At 34.2% G+C, this 14,993-nt stretch overlaps 1 protein-coding gene across 1 annotated transcript in view; it reads right to left on the reverse strand.

Annotated features, from left to right (window-relative positions):
• LOC149408890 (uncharacterized) overlaps positions 1 to 14,647 on the reverse strand; it is a 35,590-nt gene extending 20,943 nt beyond the window's left edge. Inside the window, exons 1-4 of the mRNA XM_089650336.1 lie at positions 14,369 to 14,647; positions 7,062 to 8,151; positions 4,358 to 4,413; positions 1,829 to 1,924 (exon numbers count right to left, since the gene is read on the reverse strand). Coding sequence (XP_089506462.1) covers positions 1,829 to 1,924; positions 4,358 to 4,413; positions 7,062 to 8,151; positions 14,369 to 14,518 — 1,392 coding nt within the window. The 5' untranslated portion in view covers positions 14,519 to 14,647. The remainder of the gene's footprint in view (positions 1 to 1,828; positions 1,925 to 4,357; positions 4,414 to 7,061; positions 8,152 to 14,368) is intronic.
• Between the last annotated feature and the right edge of the window lie 346 nt (positions 14,648 to 14,993).

The following is a 14,993-nucleotide window of genomic DNA, read 5'->3' on the forward strand; positions in this document are numbered from 1 at the left end:
GGTCTCTGCGACTTTTCTCCGAAGACCATAATTTTTAAAAATAAAGTCTTTTAGTATATTGTATTGCAATTGATTTTACACTACATTTTTAACAATATTAATTTTTTCTCGTAAATATTTTTATGCACGGTGAAACACATAACGGCACATTACATTCACCATAATATAGGTAATTGCTCACTTTTCTTGATGTTAGTCAAAGTTTTATGTTTGAACAAATACTGCAGTTTTTATTCCCATTATTTTCTAAAATATGTGGTTAAGTTCGAGAAATAATTCCACTATATCTTCTTCACTTAGATCGCGTCTTGATTTTGTCAACGATTTAGGGACATTAAAAGTAACGTTTCTTTATCCGATTCAACAATCTTGATGTAATAACAGGTAACAATCATAACATAGTCTGGTTAGAGTGAATGTACAAAAACACGCAAAAGGAGAAAACGAATTAGATACAGATTAATTAAATGTGAAACAACACCACAAAATCATCCGTAAATTTTCAATTTGAGAATAAAAAACATATATTCTCAATTTTCGTCTAACCAAAAAAACCACTTTTAGAACCATATAAATAGTAACATGTACAAGAAGACGCCAAGTGACACACTAACACGATTGCACTAGCGCGGGAATTTAGAAACTACTAAGCTGGGAACTATGGTAGTCTTCACTCTGAAAAGTTGTTATTTACTGCATTTTACGACAGGTAGCGCTAAAGTGCGCGATCAATGCGCGCGTACATTAGAAACCGAATGGTTCCGAAGTGATTCTGAACCTAGCCAACCATAGCTAGCGGCTTCAGTCGCGAGCCACTGCCGACAGAATATCTTAGAGTTTAAATAGAATAGGACGTCAGTCCTGCAACAGTACTTTTGTAATTTTTATCGTAAATACAACAACTTGTAATCTTGACGAACCCTTATAAGGCCTAGCGCGCACCACGATTGTATTTTTTGCGACACTATTTTAAAATCGTGCTATAAGAAATCGCAAAAATAATACTGCGCGCATCGCGATGAAAAATTGCGATAATTGTTCATTCTCAACATGGATTTCGTACAAATTGCTTGTATTGTTTTGCTTTTTCGGAAGAGGAGGAATAAAAGAACACATAAATACTGGACTCATCCTTTTACAGCAGAAAGATATGTTAAAGGTTTCTTTTATCTGAAATACAATGATCTTCGACAATATCCAAAAAAATTCTTTGGCTATTATAGAATGACGATTTAGACATTTGACAAACTATTAAGAATTGTTGGACCTCAAATTGCATACAATAATACTAGATGGCGGAATGCAATCTCAGCTGAAGAAAGGTTGTCAGGTAGGGATTTTAAATCGCAGTGCGCGCGTTTCCATATAACTTCAAATGCTATAATTTTATTTTGCGACAATCGCGTCGCGCGTTGTCGCAGAAAAATGTGACAAATCACAATTTTAAAATAGCAACTTTTTATTTGTCGTATATGCGCGCACATACTTACTAACTCATACGTTGCATTTCTGCGACAAAATTATCGTGGTACAGAAAATCGTGGTGCGCGCAAGGCCTAATATCATTGAAGACTCCCACAATTCACTACAGGATTAATTAAAAGACATTATAATAAACAAAATCATTGTCCCGTCTAGATAAAGGTTCAAATCAATTTTTAATCTCGTGTTTTGCGCTATTTACGTGGAGAGTCGAGATATCGAAAGATGAATTTTAAATCAAATATGTATACACATATATGAGCGCATAGCAGCCAAAGTGATAAAATACAGATTCACCAAATTCCAGCTTGTACTATTAGTTTCCGGACACCATGGAGTTTATTACCTGCAAAGATTCTTGAAGTCCTGTTAATCTAAGTCCTTTTCTTAAGCCGGCCATCCCAAAGTCCAAAATTCCTTCCATCATGCCCGCCGCTTCGTCCTTCAAAATGAAAACAACCGTATAATTTTCAATACTAAAATATTTCCTACAAAAACACTGATAAATTATAAAGTTACTTCATTTTTTATCAATGACTGTACTCGCTTACAATGACATACTAAGCCAAAATCCATTTGTAAATATGTAATTTTAAATACAAATTAATTGAGGAGAAATAATTGCAGTAAGGGCCTCGTGTTATTTTTGCTTTGTGATGAACTATTTGTATATTGCGGCACATTCTGTGAGTACTAATAAGATGCATTATTCAAGAAACTTACCTTGGCTAAAGGAATTATTGTTAATTTTGCAGTAAGTTGGTTTCGCTAAACAGATCTGTGAGATTGCAAGATTTAATTTAGAGGGAGGTTAAATAAGATATCGAAGAAATAAGATTATCTAAACAATGACAAATTGCAGCATTTAGAAACAGAGGAAGAAACGGTAAATACAGGAAGGTTTGGAAGGTAAGCAATGCTAAAACAACCAGTGACATCATTTTCATAAGTAACAATTAACATCAAATACAAATATACCAACACAGGAAGCTCCCTTCAAGTAGAAAACATTTACTATGCCGGACATGATATGAGATTCTCTCACGCAAAAATATTATTTTGATCGATTTTCGGTGTGTTAAGACGTGTTGCGCTTCCTAATTTAGTCAACATTTCAGACAGCCTCACTGTGTCCATCATCAAGGCAGGTATCTTCTCACATCTGCCATGAAGATGGACTTGATCAGTGAGCCAGTTCATTATCAGGGCAGATGTGATATGATATCTGCCCTGATAGTGGACACAGCAAGGCTGACTGAAACTTTGGATAAAGGGTGAAGTGCAACACGGCATAACACCCCAAGATAATTTACAATGACGTATATATACGATATGTAGAGGCGGTGCGATATATAACCCAACGTATGAAAAAGAACAGCGATGCCGACGGTATTGAAATCTTTTCATAAATTAACGAACTTGGTCTGTTTGACTGCTAGTCGAGCATCCTACCCACCAGTCAATGGACAACCTTAGGGGTAACTGTATTTTTATGAAAACTGTTTCAATTTGGCATAGATGAAATGTTAAAATTTTAAATAAGCAATTTTTATATTAAATTATCTAATTTTAACAATCTTTAATGCCGGTCTTTTCAACGTCAATCTATCCCATCACGCGGCACATTTTGAAACAATGTATATAATGGGAGAGCCGCGTAGATCGGGTTAGAATAAATAGATTGTAAAAAGACGCTGAGTACGTCTATCGCCTAGTATTAAAATGCCATCTTTAATAAAACATTGAAGTTTTACCATTAATAAAATAAAGTCTATGTTCACCGTTGTTGCTCTCTGTTTAACCCTTAGTGTACCAGCTGAAATGCCAAGCGGCCCGCCAAGCTAACACTATCTTCATAATAACTTATTTGTTTTTACAAAATGATGTCTTACCAGACAATGTGTTCAGGCTTTCCTGTAAATAAATACAGCACTATGACTTTTAAAAATGAAAAATAAGACATTTATCGCAGAATTTTCAACACGCTTTTCACAGATAAAAAACCAATGTTTGCAAGTGACGAAACGAAAAGCTAGATACATTATTTCCTTGCCAAGCGAATAAAATTTATTTTAGTATGCTAAGAGCATTTTTTTTGGTTCAAAATAGCACGAGATATTGAGTTTTATGTTTGAACAAATACAGCAGTTTTTATTCCCATTATTTTCTAAAATTTGTGGCCAAGATCGAGAAATAATTCCACTATATCTTCTTCACTTAGATCGCGTCTTGATTTTGTCAACTATTTAGGGATATTAAAAGTAAGGTTTCTTTATCCGATTCAACAATCTTCATGTAATTACACGTAGCAATCCAACCTCCCCGAAGATGACATCGTCTGGTTAGAGTGAATGTACAAAAACACGCAAAAGGAGAAAACGAATTAGATACAGATTAGAGATATACAAAATAGCGAGGCAAGAGCGGTGAGTTCCTAGCAAATCCGCTACGGATTCGCTGGTATTCCAAGGGTTAATATAATCATGGCAACATTGACCAGCTTTAAACCGTAGCCAACACATCCCAGTGCTCATGCAGTAACTAATTATTGTCGATAGTTTGTCAGCCATTGGGTATCAAGACAAGAAATCCCTCTCCCATGCTTGAAACACGAAACAAACAGCTGCGTTAGACAAAAACAATACAATGAATAGAAAGTTAGAAGAGTGAAGACTTTACTCTAACGAACATTCACATATCTAAGGCACATTCAAAGGGTATTTGGGGCATATTGACAAACCTGCAAGTCGCCTATTTTATGCTTAGCCTGATTGACGGTATTTTTGGATATGTTTTGCAGTTCCTTCATGTTATGTATGCTGAGAGGTTTGTTTATGTTAAAGTTAGAAATGGAATGTGAGATGTTAGTATGTACCATGTTTCTAGGGGGACTTTCTTCTGTTAAGTCCATGTCCAAGGTGTCTTCGTCGCCTATAAACAAAAGCAAACATGTACATTTTGCATTAAATACATGACATCAATGGCGGCTGTAACAAACACTTCTTTAATGGTGGGGACCACGGAGGAAGGAAGGTAGCGGAGTTGGTCATATGAACATTTTCTACGAGACTTAGCGACAGAAGCCGGGGGTGCAGGGGGGGGATTTCAAATTGAAATTTTAGTCAAATTAGCAATAGATGGAGCTAATTAAAACATACAAATAATTTAAACTTTGAACAAAACTGGTTGTGAAGTGTGACAAAGGAAATAAACCAAGGCTGCCCAACCTTTTTAACAGTTGGGCGAAATTGACGATTTTGAATCACTGGCGGGCCACTGAATACAAGTTCAACAGGTTAGATTTTTTCGTCGCTGATTCTCGTTCTGAGTAGCCTACATAGCGATAAATCGCCTTCGTTGGCAACACTGGTGACCGCGCGCAAGCTGCACTGTTTGTTTTACCGCGGACCCGCGACACTTTTTCAAATTGGCGGATTGACGGGTTTTTTGAAAATGGTTCACGCGGGCCACTTATAATTCGTTCGCCCCCAGGGCCACTTATAATTCGTTCGAAGCCTGGGCCTGAAGTTTGGGCAGCCTTGAAATAAACAAATATCTTATTTGTATAATAATATTACAGGGCAAAGTACAGTACTTCTTAAAAAAAAACCTTTTAATGTTTATTTTATTTATTACAACATTGCGTACTGACACTTTGGAATAAAAATGTTCCATCTGACAAACCAAAGCTACGCGATTTGATGTGATGTGCCCAGTTGAGTTTGTTTGATGTGATGTGCCCAGTTGCCCTAGTGCCATCTCCTCTCCCTTCTTTCCTCCATGGTGGGGACAGACATTTTTTATTTGTAATGAAATCTCACCACCTGGATAGTAATTTTATAAAGTTTCTCAAACAAAAATGTACATGTAGAATTCATGCACCTAATCTATGATGTTTAAACATAAAATAAATTAAAACCTCTATCAAAGATACATATATCGGCAAGATTTTAGATAATGTGAGACGATTAAGGAAGGGGTTCGTTAATATGGGTCTTAAAGAGGCCCGCATTAAAGAAGGGGAAAAGACAGCTCGTTAGAGATGTATGCCTCCTTATACAAGAACAAATTAGAGAACGAAGCCAACATCAACTGTGAACGGGTGTTCCGATCGTGTTCACCAGAATTATCTGCAGTAGCCATTGAAAGCTTTGTGTACCAAAGGTCAGAAACTCAAATGAATATAACACATGTTCCATAGCTGACATCAGCCAATTTTCTCCTCAACTCATTTGAATTATTCTATTTAACCTCTCAGACAAAGACATTTATTTACTATGTGTTCCTTTGAGAACTGTCAAAACGTGATAATTTTTGTGTTATTTACGAGTTTTGCTAAAAGCTTCATACCACTATCGCATTGTGTTGTTATATGTAAATATTTGCGTTTCTAAATATACATTTTATGAAAACGTCAAAAATATGTAAAAATCGCTTACCATTATTTCAAAGCCTTGAAAAATGTACTTTTTTCTGAGTATCATAAATAAATAACACTTTATATATTGAAGAAATATAATTAAAAACTATTAGTCACCTCAAAATATTAACCGTCCAAACTGAAATATTTTTAATAAATTATTTAGAAACGCAATAAATTATGAACGAACAAGATGACAGATTCAATCGGCTTAGATAATGCACTTCTACGTTCCATAGATATTCTTGAATACAGACGTGTAGCGTTATTCATTATCGATACTCTGTTTTTTAAATCATGGCAATCCGTATACTAGTGATGGAAATAAATCGATTTTTGTAAAATCTCGCGCGTTTACGTGAAAAGACAATCTAATGTCTTGACCGCTATTATCATATTTACGTCTTTTGACGTTCTGAGTGGTTAAAGTCAAATCATTTTATTTTCTTTCTGAACTTTTTCATTACGTTTAAATTGGACAGGCATTCTTTTTGGATATCCTCATTTGTACATTAGTAATTACACATGGTTTTATCATACTTGGTTATTGCCTGTTTGAAATTATCTTAGCCCTTTGTGTCTTTTTTGTCCTTTTGTACACAGAACTCTGACAGCAGTAGAGAATTCTTGTGTACTTTACGGCACAAGCTGATATGAATTCATAAAAGTCGATCTATCTCATTTTGTATTACGGTGAGACGTATGATTCAAGCAGTGTTCGTAGCCACTTTTAAAAGTTAACCATAGACACTTCCAAGTAATCATAATAATATATTACAAAAAATCATCAACCGGCATTGCTATCATGTTGCGAAAGATTTTCAAAGTTTGTAAATTTTGAATGAATTTTTTTTATACCAAATAACCTTCACAACACTGAGCATTTTGGGCTACGTTAAAAAACAGCGAATATATTTTGTAATTAATGTCAACCAGGTATATTTCCAAATAAATCATGAATCTTTTAAAGTAAATTGACAACAAAATCTCGCCAAAAAAGACCACAGTGGTAAATGAATATTATATAAACTAATAACAAATGGGTCGTCCAAGAAAACTACTTGGTTCATTTGACATATTACACATTAGGATTACCCCTTACAACTTAATTGTTAATTTAGTTGAATTGTATCAATTACAAGTAGTTTTTTTTATTTACCCCATAAGTAAGGTGTTTTGGTAGAGGATCCAGTAGAGGGTGGATTGGGACTCCAGGCCTCGCTGCTGTCAGCCCCGTCCGCCTCCCAAAGTCTCCCGAGCCGGGACTCGAACCCTATCTCGCCGTCCAACGAAGCCAACAGATCTTGACCCAAGCTGACGCACTCCAAATCAACGTCGTTGTTCCACGTTCTCACACTTCCATCCACCACCTTATCGTATATCTTAACTTCGCAACTCTTCGCTTTACCGGCAGACTGAGAATGATTCTCCTGCCCGTTGAGACTATGCGACGGCGATCCTTTTATATCAATCGGCTGGGAAGGCTTCTTCAAAATTGATATAGCGCCGATTTTTGTTTCTTTTCCTTCGTGTAATTGGTAATTTGGGACGATACTTGTAGCGGGCTTTGCAGTTATCTTTTCAATGTCTCTTTGCAGTATCGGAGCGGTCGTATTTGAAATCAAATTGGATAGGGCTGATTCGATGGATGTTTTCACAACGACTTGCGTTTCTTCCACGTTTTTATCCAAACAGTCGTACTTGCTGGTTGAAATATCTCTCTTAGTCTCGATGACAGGTGTATGAGAAATATTTCTGGGGTTGACAACGTCGCTTTGAACAAGAAATAACTCTTTTTCTTTGAAGATTTTGACTGGAGTCGCAGCTGATGTTGCTGGTGTATTTACAACTTCTGTCTTATGCGGAGTTGTCTCCAACAATTGAGATAACTTATGCCTTAGCCAAATGGGGTTCGATAGATCTGTAGATATGAAGGAATGCAATCGTTTGGCGAGGATGGAGGCTAGAAGCATAGCGTGGGGCGTTCCCCAAAGTTCCCAGGGCAGCAACTCCTTCAGGAAGGCTCGTGTGAGAAGCAAGCAATGGCTTTGGGTTGATTTTCCTTTGGTACATGTGGTGAGGGAATTTCTTTGGGCCGAAGTGGGATGGGAGTTTCTATAGTACTCTTCGATTCTTCCTTTACCCGTTCTTTCCAAGCGTTTGGAAGCTCGTTTATACTCCTTGCAATGGCGAAGGATTATTCCGAGGGAATCAGAACACAAGCTGACCGTGTCTACGTTGGGAGATATCTGGAAATAAAAAAGTATGCATATTATTTAACACACATTAAATAAGGACAGATTGTAAATCAATGAAAATTATAAAATAAAATAATGTAATATTATTATTAGGCAATATCCTGTTTGCAAAACAGGATATGATTGAAAACATTGATCCTAGCCGAGTTGTTTTATTTTTCTTATTTCAGCAAGGACTTGAAACTTGAATGTTCATTTATTACTAGTTAGCCAGAAATTAGCCAAAACTTCAGCTTAGCCGAAATCTACATTTAGGATGTGTCGGATCGTGTTCTACTTTACTCGGGCTTGTGTATATTCCTCTAGAATAACTTATATGCACACTTAAACACACATAAAAACGCTCGTAATTTCAGGGTTTATAGTGTTTTGTTTAAACTTATTTCAATAAGTTTAAGTTTCGGCTGAAACTTTAGTTGAGAATTTAGTTTTGGTCGGTCACTACTTATTATCCCCTAAATGACTCCTACAATAAACTTTCTACACAGCCCTAATACTATAAATAAATTTATAAAAAATCAAGTTGTCACGGATATATTTGTACATTTTTATAATATGTAACTAACTGACGAGTATCGTTTATTTTGCAGACGGTGAAAAATTTAAAATGAATTAATTCATTTAAATTACTATTCACTGGGTTGGTGAGAAGCAATCTAGAGTATAATTCGACAATCTGGGCTCCATTGTATAAGATTCACCAACTAAAAATCGAGAGAGTGCAGCATAAATTTCTAAGATTTATTAATTATAAATTAGCAATTCCAGTCGAAGATCTTAATTACATCTTTTTAATGGACTTACTAAACTTGACCGACTTATTATCAAAGCGCGCAATGACTGATTTAGTTTGTCTTTTCAAAATAGCGAATGGCGGATCGGAAGCCATGGATTTAACGAACCTTATTACTTTGTGTGTACCCACGCGTAATACAAGAAAGACTGCTCTCTATAATGTTCCAAAGTCTGTTAATAATTATTTCGAAAATTAGCCAACCAATAAGGAAGTTGAGTCCATTTTTTTTATTTTTTTTTATCAATGTTCGCATACAAACTTAAATACGAGTATTTTTTTTTTTTTTTTTTTTAAGTTTGTTTTCATAGTTAAATTAATTCTCAAAGTTTGAATTTTATTAAGCCCGCCAAAACGAGCGGAATCCGAGCGGTAAGAGGCGGGGTGTGGGTGTGACGTCATTCAAACTGTAAGAACCACGTCGCTTAAACATTTTGTATGAAAAAAAATTAATTCTTCAATAAGGAATTCCAGTAATTTTTTTACCAATGTTAACCGTCTATTAGAATTGATTTTATTAAAAAAAAAAAGAAAATTGATTAAGATTTCATAGTTAAATTAATATTTTAAGTTAGAATATTTGCTTTTCCCGCCCGGTACGGTATTGCCGTCGCTATTTGTTGACGTGCCCCGCGCGAATTCAGGACCACCGCGCAGAAAAGTAAAGACCAAAAGTAAAATAACGGTTTACAGCCCAGTTCACTGTGAGACTTTTCTGGGCGGCCGACAGCCTGAAGTGTATCACATGCTATGTGACATGTATAATAATAAAAACCTCTAAGTTATGCAATAAACAACATATTATTATAAAGCACTATACGAATATGTATCTTTAGAAATCCATTTCATATAATAATAACAACAAATACGTACATATATTTGACAAACCCAAATAAACGTTTGGCCTATACACCTCTCTCATCTAAACCGACCATCTCTCATGTAATAGAAAGAGATGCACCATAGGTGATCCGTTGTACGTACAAGTCACGACACATGTGACGTCAGAATTCTTTTGACCAATCGTGGAGCGTATACAGTCTATTGCTATTGAATGCTTTTTCAAGAACGTTTAACTAATTCTAAGAATAATAATATAGAAATATATTTATAATCGATATTTTTTGATCTACATGAACATATTTTTTATAGGTCAAAATATTTTTCACTCAACTTCCTTATTGCATTGATCAAATCCACGACATATCGTCGCTCACTCTCACGACATATGTAATTGATTACTAGATAACCATTGTATGTCAAACCAATATTTTGTCTAGGATAGATATGTATTTGTAACTGATCCACAAAATGTCTTTTTTCTTACATGCACACTTTATCTTTATATTAATTTTTCTATGTTCCATATAACACCCAATAGGGCGTCATAAATGTTTGTTGATTACAAATTTGTTTTACAACAAATCATTCTTGTTTATTCTTATACTAATTTTAAGCTATGTTCTGTATAATAACCAATCGGGCATCATAAAGGTTTGGTAAATACTAAAATTCTTAACAACAAACATTTCATATTTATTTTACTAAGATCAACATTGTTCTTGTTAGTAAAATAAATATATTCCAGGATTCATGCAGACCAATTTTTAAAAATCTCAAACTTCTGACAGTGTTGGACATATATATATAATGGAGTTATGCCTGTTAGTTCGATCATCTCCAGAAAAGTTCCCACAAAAAAACTCAACACATAAACAAGCTACAAGGTTCACAGAAAACTTATTAATCCCAAAAGCAAACAAAACTATATTTCAAAAAGGACTACACTACATGGCCATTAAAGTATATAACAACCTTCCACGTAGCATCAAACAAATAACCGACATACTTAAATTTAAATCATCACTAAAAACATTTCTTTTAAACAAATGTCACAACATCTTAAATAAATACCTTACATAAATTAAATACCTCAGTTTTTATTTTTTTATTTACATACATTTGTTAACATGTAATTGTTGGGTTATGTAATATAATATGTATTTGTTGGGTTAGCTGGAAGAAATAGGATGTAACCTATAAGTTATACCTAGAGATGGCAAAATTTAGCATTAATTTTCAGATTTTTTAGCATTAACAATTGGAAATTTAGCGTTTTATAGCATTTTGAGGCACAATTTAGCGTTTTGTAGCAAAATAGAAAAAAATGTATTTCCTGAATGTTTTTAGCGCATATTTTAAGTATTTTTGGTAAAATATATGTTTAGCCTTCATTTGCAAGTATTTCCATGTGAAAGATTATAAATAATTAATTTTAATATTAAATTAATAAGGAAGGAAACTCTAAGTACGGGTCGAAGACAAACACAACAAATGCAGATTGCGATTAACATCAATAGGCGTCATTTATTTTGCACAATTTGTGTAATGTCAAAAAGCAATTTTAGCCTACAGTACAAAAATATAAAATATTTACACATAAAATAGTAACAAAATTGTAAAAAGAGGTAGGACAGGCTTCCAAAAATGAAATAAAGTAGGCATATTTGAAATACAGGTAAATACATGCAACAATGGAAAAGGCAGTTTACTGATTGAATGATAGCATTGCGCACGTTTTAATAGTGGGCTCCTTCATTCTCGTACGCCTGTCAGTCAATACCCGGTATTTTCGGGAAATTCGCGCCTATTTCGCTAAATAGAATAATTTAGCTGAAATACGGCCAAAATCACGTTTTTCGCGTTAATTCGCTAAATAGAAATCACTGGAAACACTTTCAAATGCCTTGAAACGCAAAGAAAACTTATAAATGCCCTATTTTCCAACCATAAATATTTTTTCGCGTTTTTAGTTAAAACGAAATTTTGCCATCTCTAGTTATACCCTTTGTACTCTGTATTTTTGTGATATAATATTTTTTTTTGAATTTTGAATTTGAATTTTGTTACTAACCACTCAATGCTTGAGTTTTTTAGTAAAAAGTATTTTTAAAAAAATCAGGTTTTTTTAAATGTTTAAACGTAAAATACATGGCTAACTTTCACGAGCGTTACTCGTGTTAGCTAAAAATAGAATGCTGCAAGTCGAAACCGGCGAGCGTCACTTGGCCTACCAGAAATTGGAACGTGTTTAGCTAGCAAGTGTGACTCGTTTAAAAGCATTAAGCGGTTAAATATTGTTCCGCTACTACTTTCATAGTACCTTAACCTTTAACTGTGGACGCCGGGTCTCAGAGGCCCAGCCCCTTCTTCAATTTCTCGGAATAAACTCCTTCCCCGGGCGCGCCAAATCCGCGCGTCTAAGTAGCTTCAGTTTTAGTTGTGTTTGGACCAAGGAGGGAGAAAGTCGCGTCGTCCGGCACTTATCACGTTAGTAATTAATTAGAAAATGTTAATTAAGTGTTAATCTCAAGTGACCTACCAGGTAAGTATTGTACTGTATATTTTCTCCATAAATAGTTAAGTAATAACATAGATCACTATAGAAATGTATTATAAGTTTGTACAGCGCCCTTGAGGTGTTTTTGCACAAAAAAGGCGCTATACAAGTCATCCAAGTATTATTATTATTATTAATAATCATTTAAAATTTGATCAGGGTCTGTGAGACCCGCTGACTATAATTTCCATACAAATATACTGGGGCCTATGTGACCCACCTACTATAATTCTCTTACATTTTAATATTATAATCTTTTTTAATTTGTTCTAGATTTTGAAAACAAAATGGCAGACAGTAGTGAGCCGAGTACATCAGCGGTGAAACGTGATGCCCAACCAACAAAAGAAAATTCCAGGCGTAAAGTCATGCTTGTACACAGCCAGTTTGTCTTCAGTGTTCCAAGCCTCTATGTTCTGAATGCCAGTAATTTTACATAAGTTTGATCCTTGTCAGAATTTTTATTTTATTTCTTTCAGAAGTTTTTTTTATGAGGTTTTGTTACTGTTTTCTTTATTAGCTAGGAAAAATGATTAGTTTTGATGTATGTGATACCTACTATAATTAAGGAGCCTTAATATGATCTCAAGTCAATTAAGACTGAAAACTGACTAAATTTGTTAAATTTAGAGATAATTATTAAAATATGAATAAAAGTTGATTATTTTTATTACTCGATCTTTTATTTACAAATACTTTATACGTATAAACTCCTTGCTAAAGTCAGATTGGTCCAGGTATGAAAATTAGAAGAATTTTATGAAGGGGTCCGTGTGACCTGACATCCATGGGAGTGTGATTTTTATTTCACGTCCAAAGTTAAGGGTTAAGTACTCTTATTATTTATTGAACAAATATTATTTGAATGTAAAACAACTCTCCACGACAACTAGTATTGTACCTGCTTATATTGTCTGTACTCGGCCTGTTGTGCTATGTAAGATACACTCATTATTGTAATCCTGATCAGTTTACCTTAAACATTGTATACATGTAAAAGCCATCATGGCGTGAATAAGTAAATAAAAAGAACTAAGCTCACAAACAGAGGGATGCGGATAGCGACTTTACTTTAGTAAAATAGACAAGAGAAGAGCTATACAACTTTTCTTCATTTAATTTCAAGCATCTGCATGTTTGCAAAAGATATTTTAGGAACAGTATATTTATTGGGATTGTTAAAGTCCCAGGTTGGGTTGGTTGGAATAAATGGCAATTTGGCAATAAGATTGAAAGTTAGAAAAATTTAGTTAAATTATTAAAATAATCCAAACAAACAACCTAAAAATGGTAAAGTTGTCGAATTCCACCTCATGCAAAAAACTTTAAAAAAAACAACACTTGATTTCAATTTAAATATTTAAATGAGACAACTATTTAAGTCGGGGATTTACGAAAACATGCACAAAATAGGTGTTAGTTTGGGTTATTTTAATAATGTATGCATATTTCCTAACCTTCAAATTTAACTTTGATTGAGAAAAAATTGAAAAACTAATTGTTGTTTCTTAAAATTAAAATGAAACTTAGTAATTAAAATGAAACCAAGTGCTATTTATAATGTTTATGCGTATTAAGCGTGAGGCGGATTTCCACAACTTTATCACCACTGTGCGTGTTTACATCTCTTTCGGCTAAAATAGTTGTCTCCGTTGAAAATTTAAGTTGAAATCAAGTGTTGTTTTTTTAAAGAGCCTTTGCATGAGGCGGAATTTGACAACTTTACCAAAACAATAACAGTGAAAAGACATTCATAGGACAATACATAATTTAGTGAAGGTCGCAACAAACTATGTTGGATTAGAAAATTGACTTTGCATAAAAGTTGTTTCAATGATACCAATACCAGAATATATTTTTCCACTACAATAAATGTGTTTTATGCAAAATATCAACACAATGTTGTATTTATAATTAAAATGTAGAAACTAAACTATTACTGGCGCAAATATTACTAATTTTAACATCCAACATTGTTCTTTGAGACGGTTGTCATGGAACTTGTAATTTAGTACCTGAAATATTTTTGTTACCATTTGATCAAGCAGTTCTTTGCAAGCGAAAGGAAAAGCAATTTCTTTAGACACGTATTGAGAGTACCATGCCCAAACAAACTTCCTCTCAATAACACTGGCAATGGTACTAATATCCGAACAAGAAGACATGTTAATGGCTTTCTTCCTTTGCTCAATTTCAATTTTACTCTGTCGAACATCTTTCCCAGTCAGAATCTTTTTGAAAATATGAATCACAGACGACACAATATTGATTTTTGAATGCTTAGATGATATATCAAATTGCAGTTCTGTCTTCAATGGCGTGTTTTGCTCCAGCAGAAATTGAATATCACGACATGTCACCCATATGGATAAAACTATCACAGAAACCGTGTATATAAACAGCCAGACATTGTATATTGTCGACTGTATGAATACATTTGAAAGCAACAGAAACAAAACGGTTCCGAGTGAAAATAAAATTACTCTTTCGCACCAATTGCTTCGACCCCACATTTTTTACTGCGGCGTTTAGATATTTAATTTCAACATTTCATATAGAAGTATACGTGTAGTTAAGTGTCTTCGTATCACATTATGATAAACACTTTTCACCAGAGGATATTCTTCAATAGTAATACTA

The sequence above is a fragment of the Hesperophylax consimilis genome, unplaced genomic scaffold (assembly GCF_061612785.1).
Source record: "Hesperophylax consimilis isolate HC1 unplaced genomic scaffold, BYU_Hcon_1.0 scaffold_45, whole genome shotgun sequence".
NCBI classification, from domain to species: Eukaryota; Metazoa; Arthropoda; class Insecta; order Trichoptera; family Limnephilidae; genus Hesperophylax; species Hesperophylax consimilis.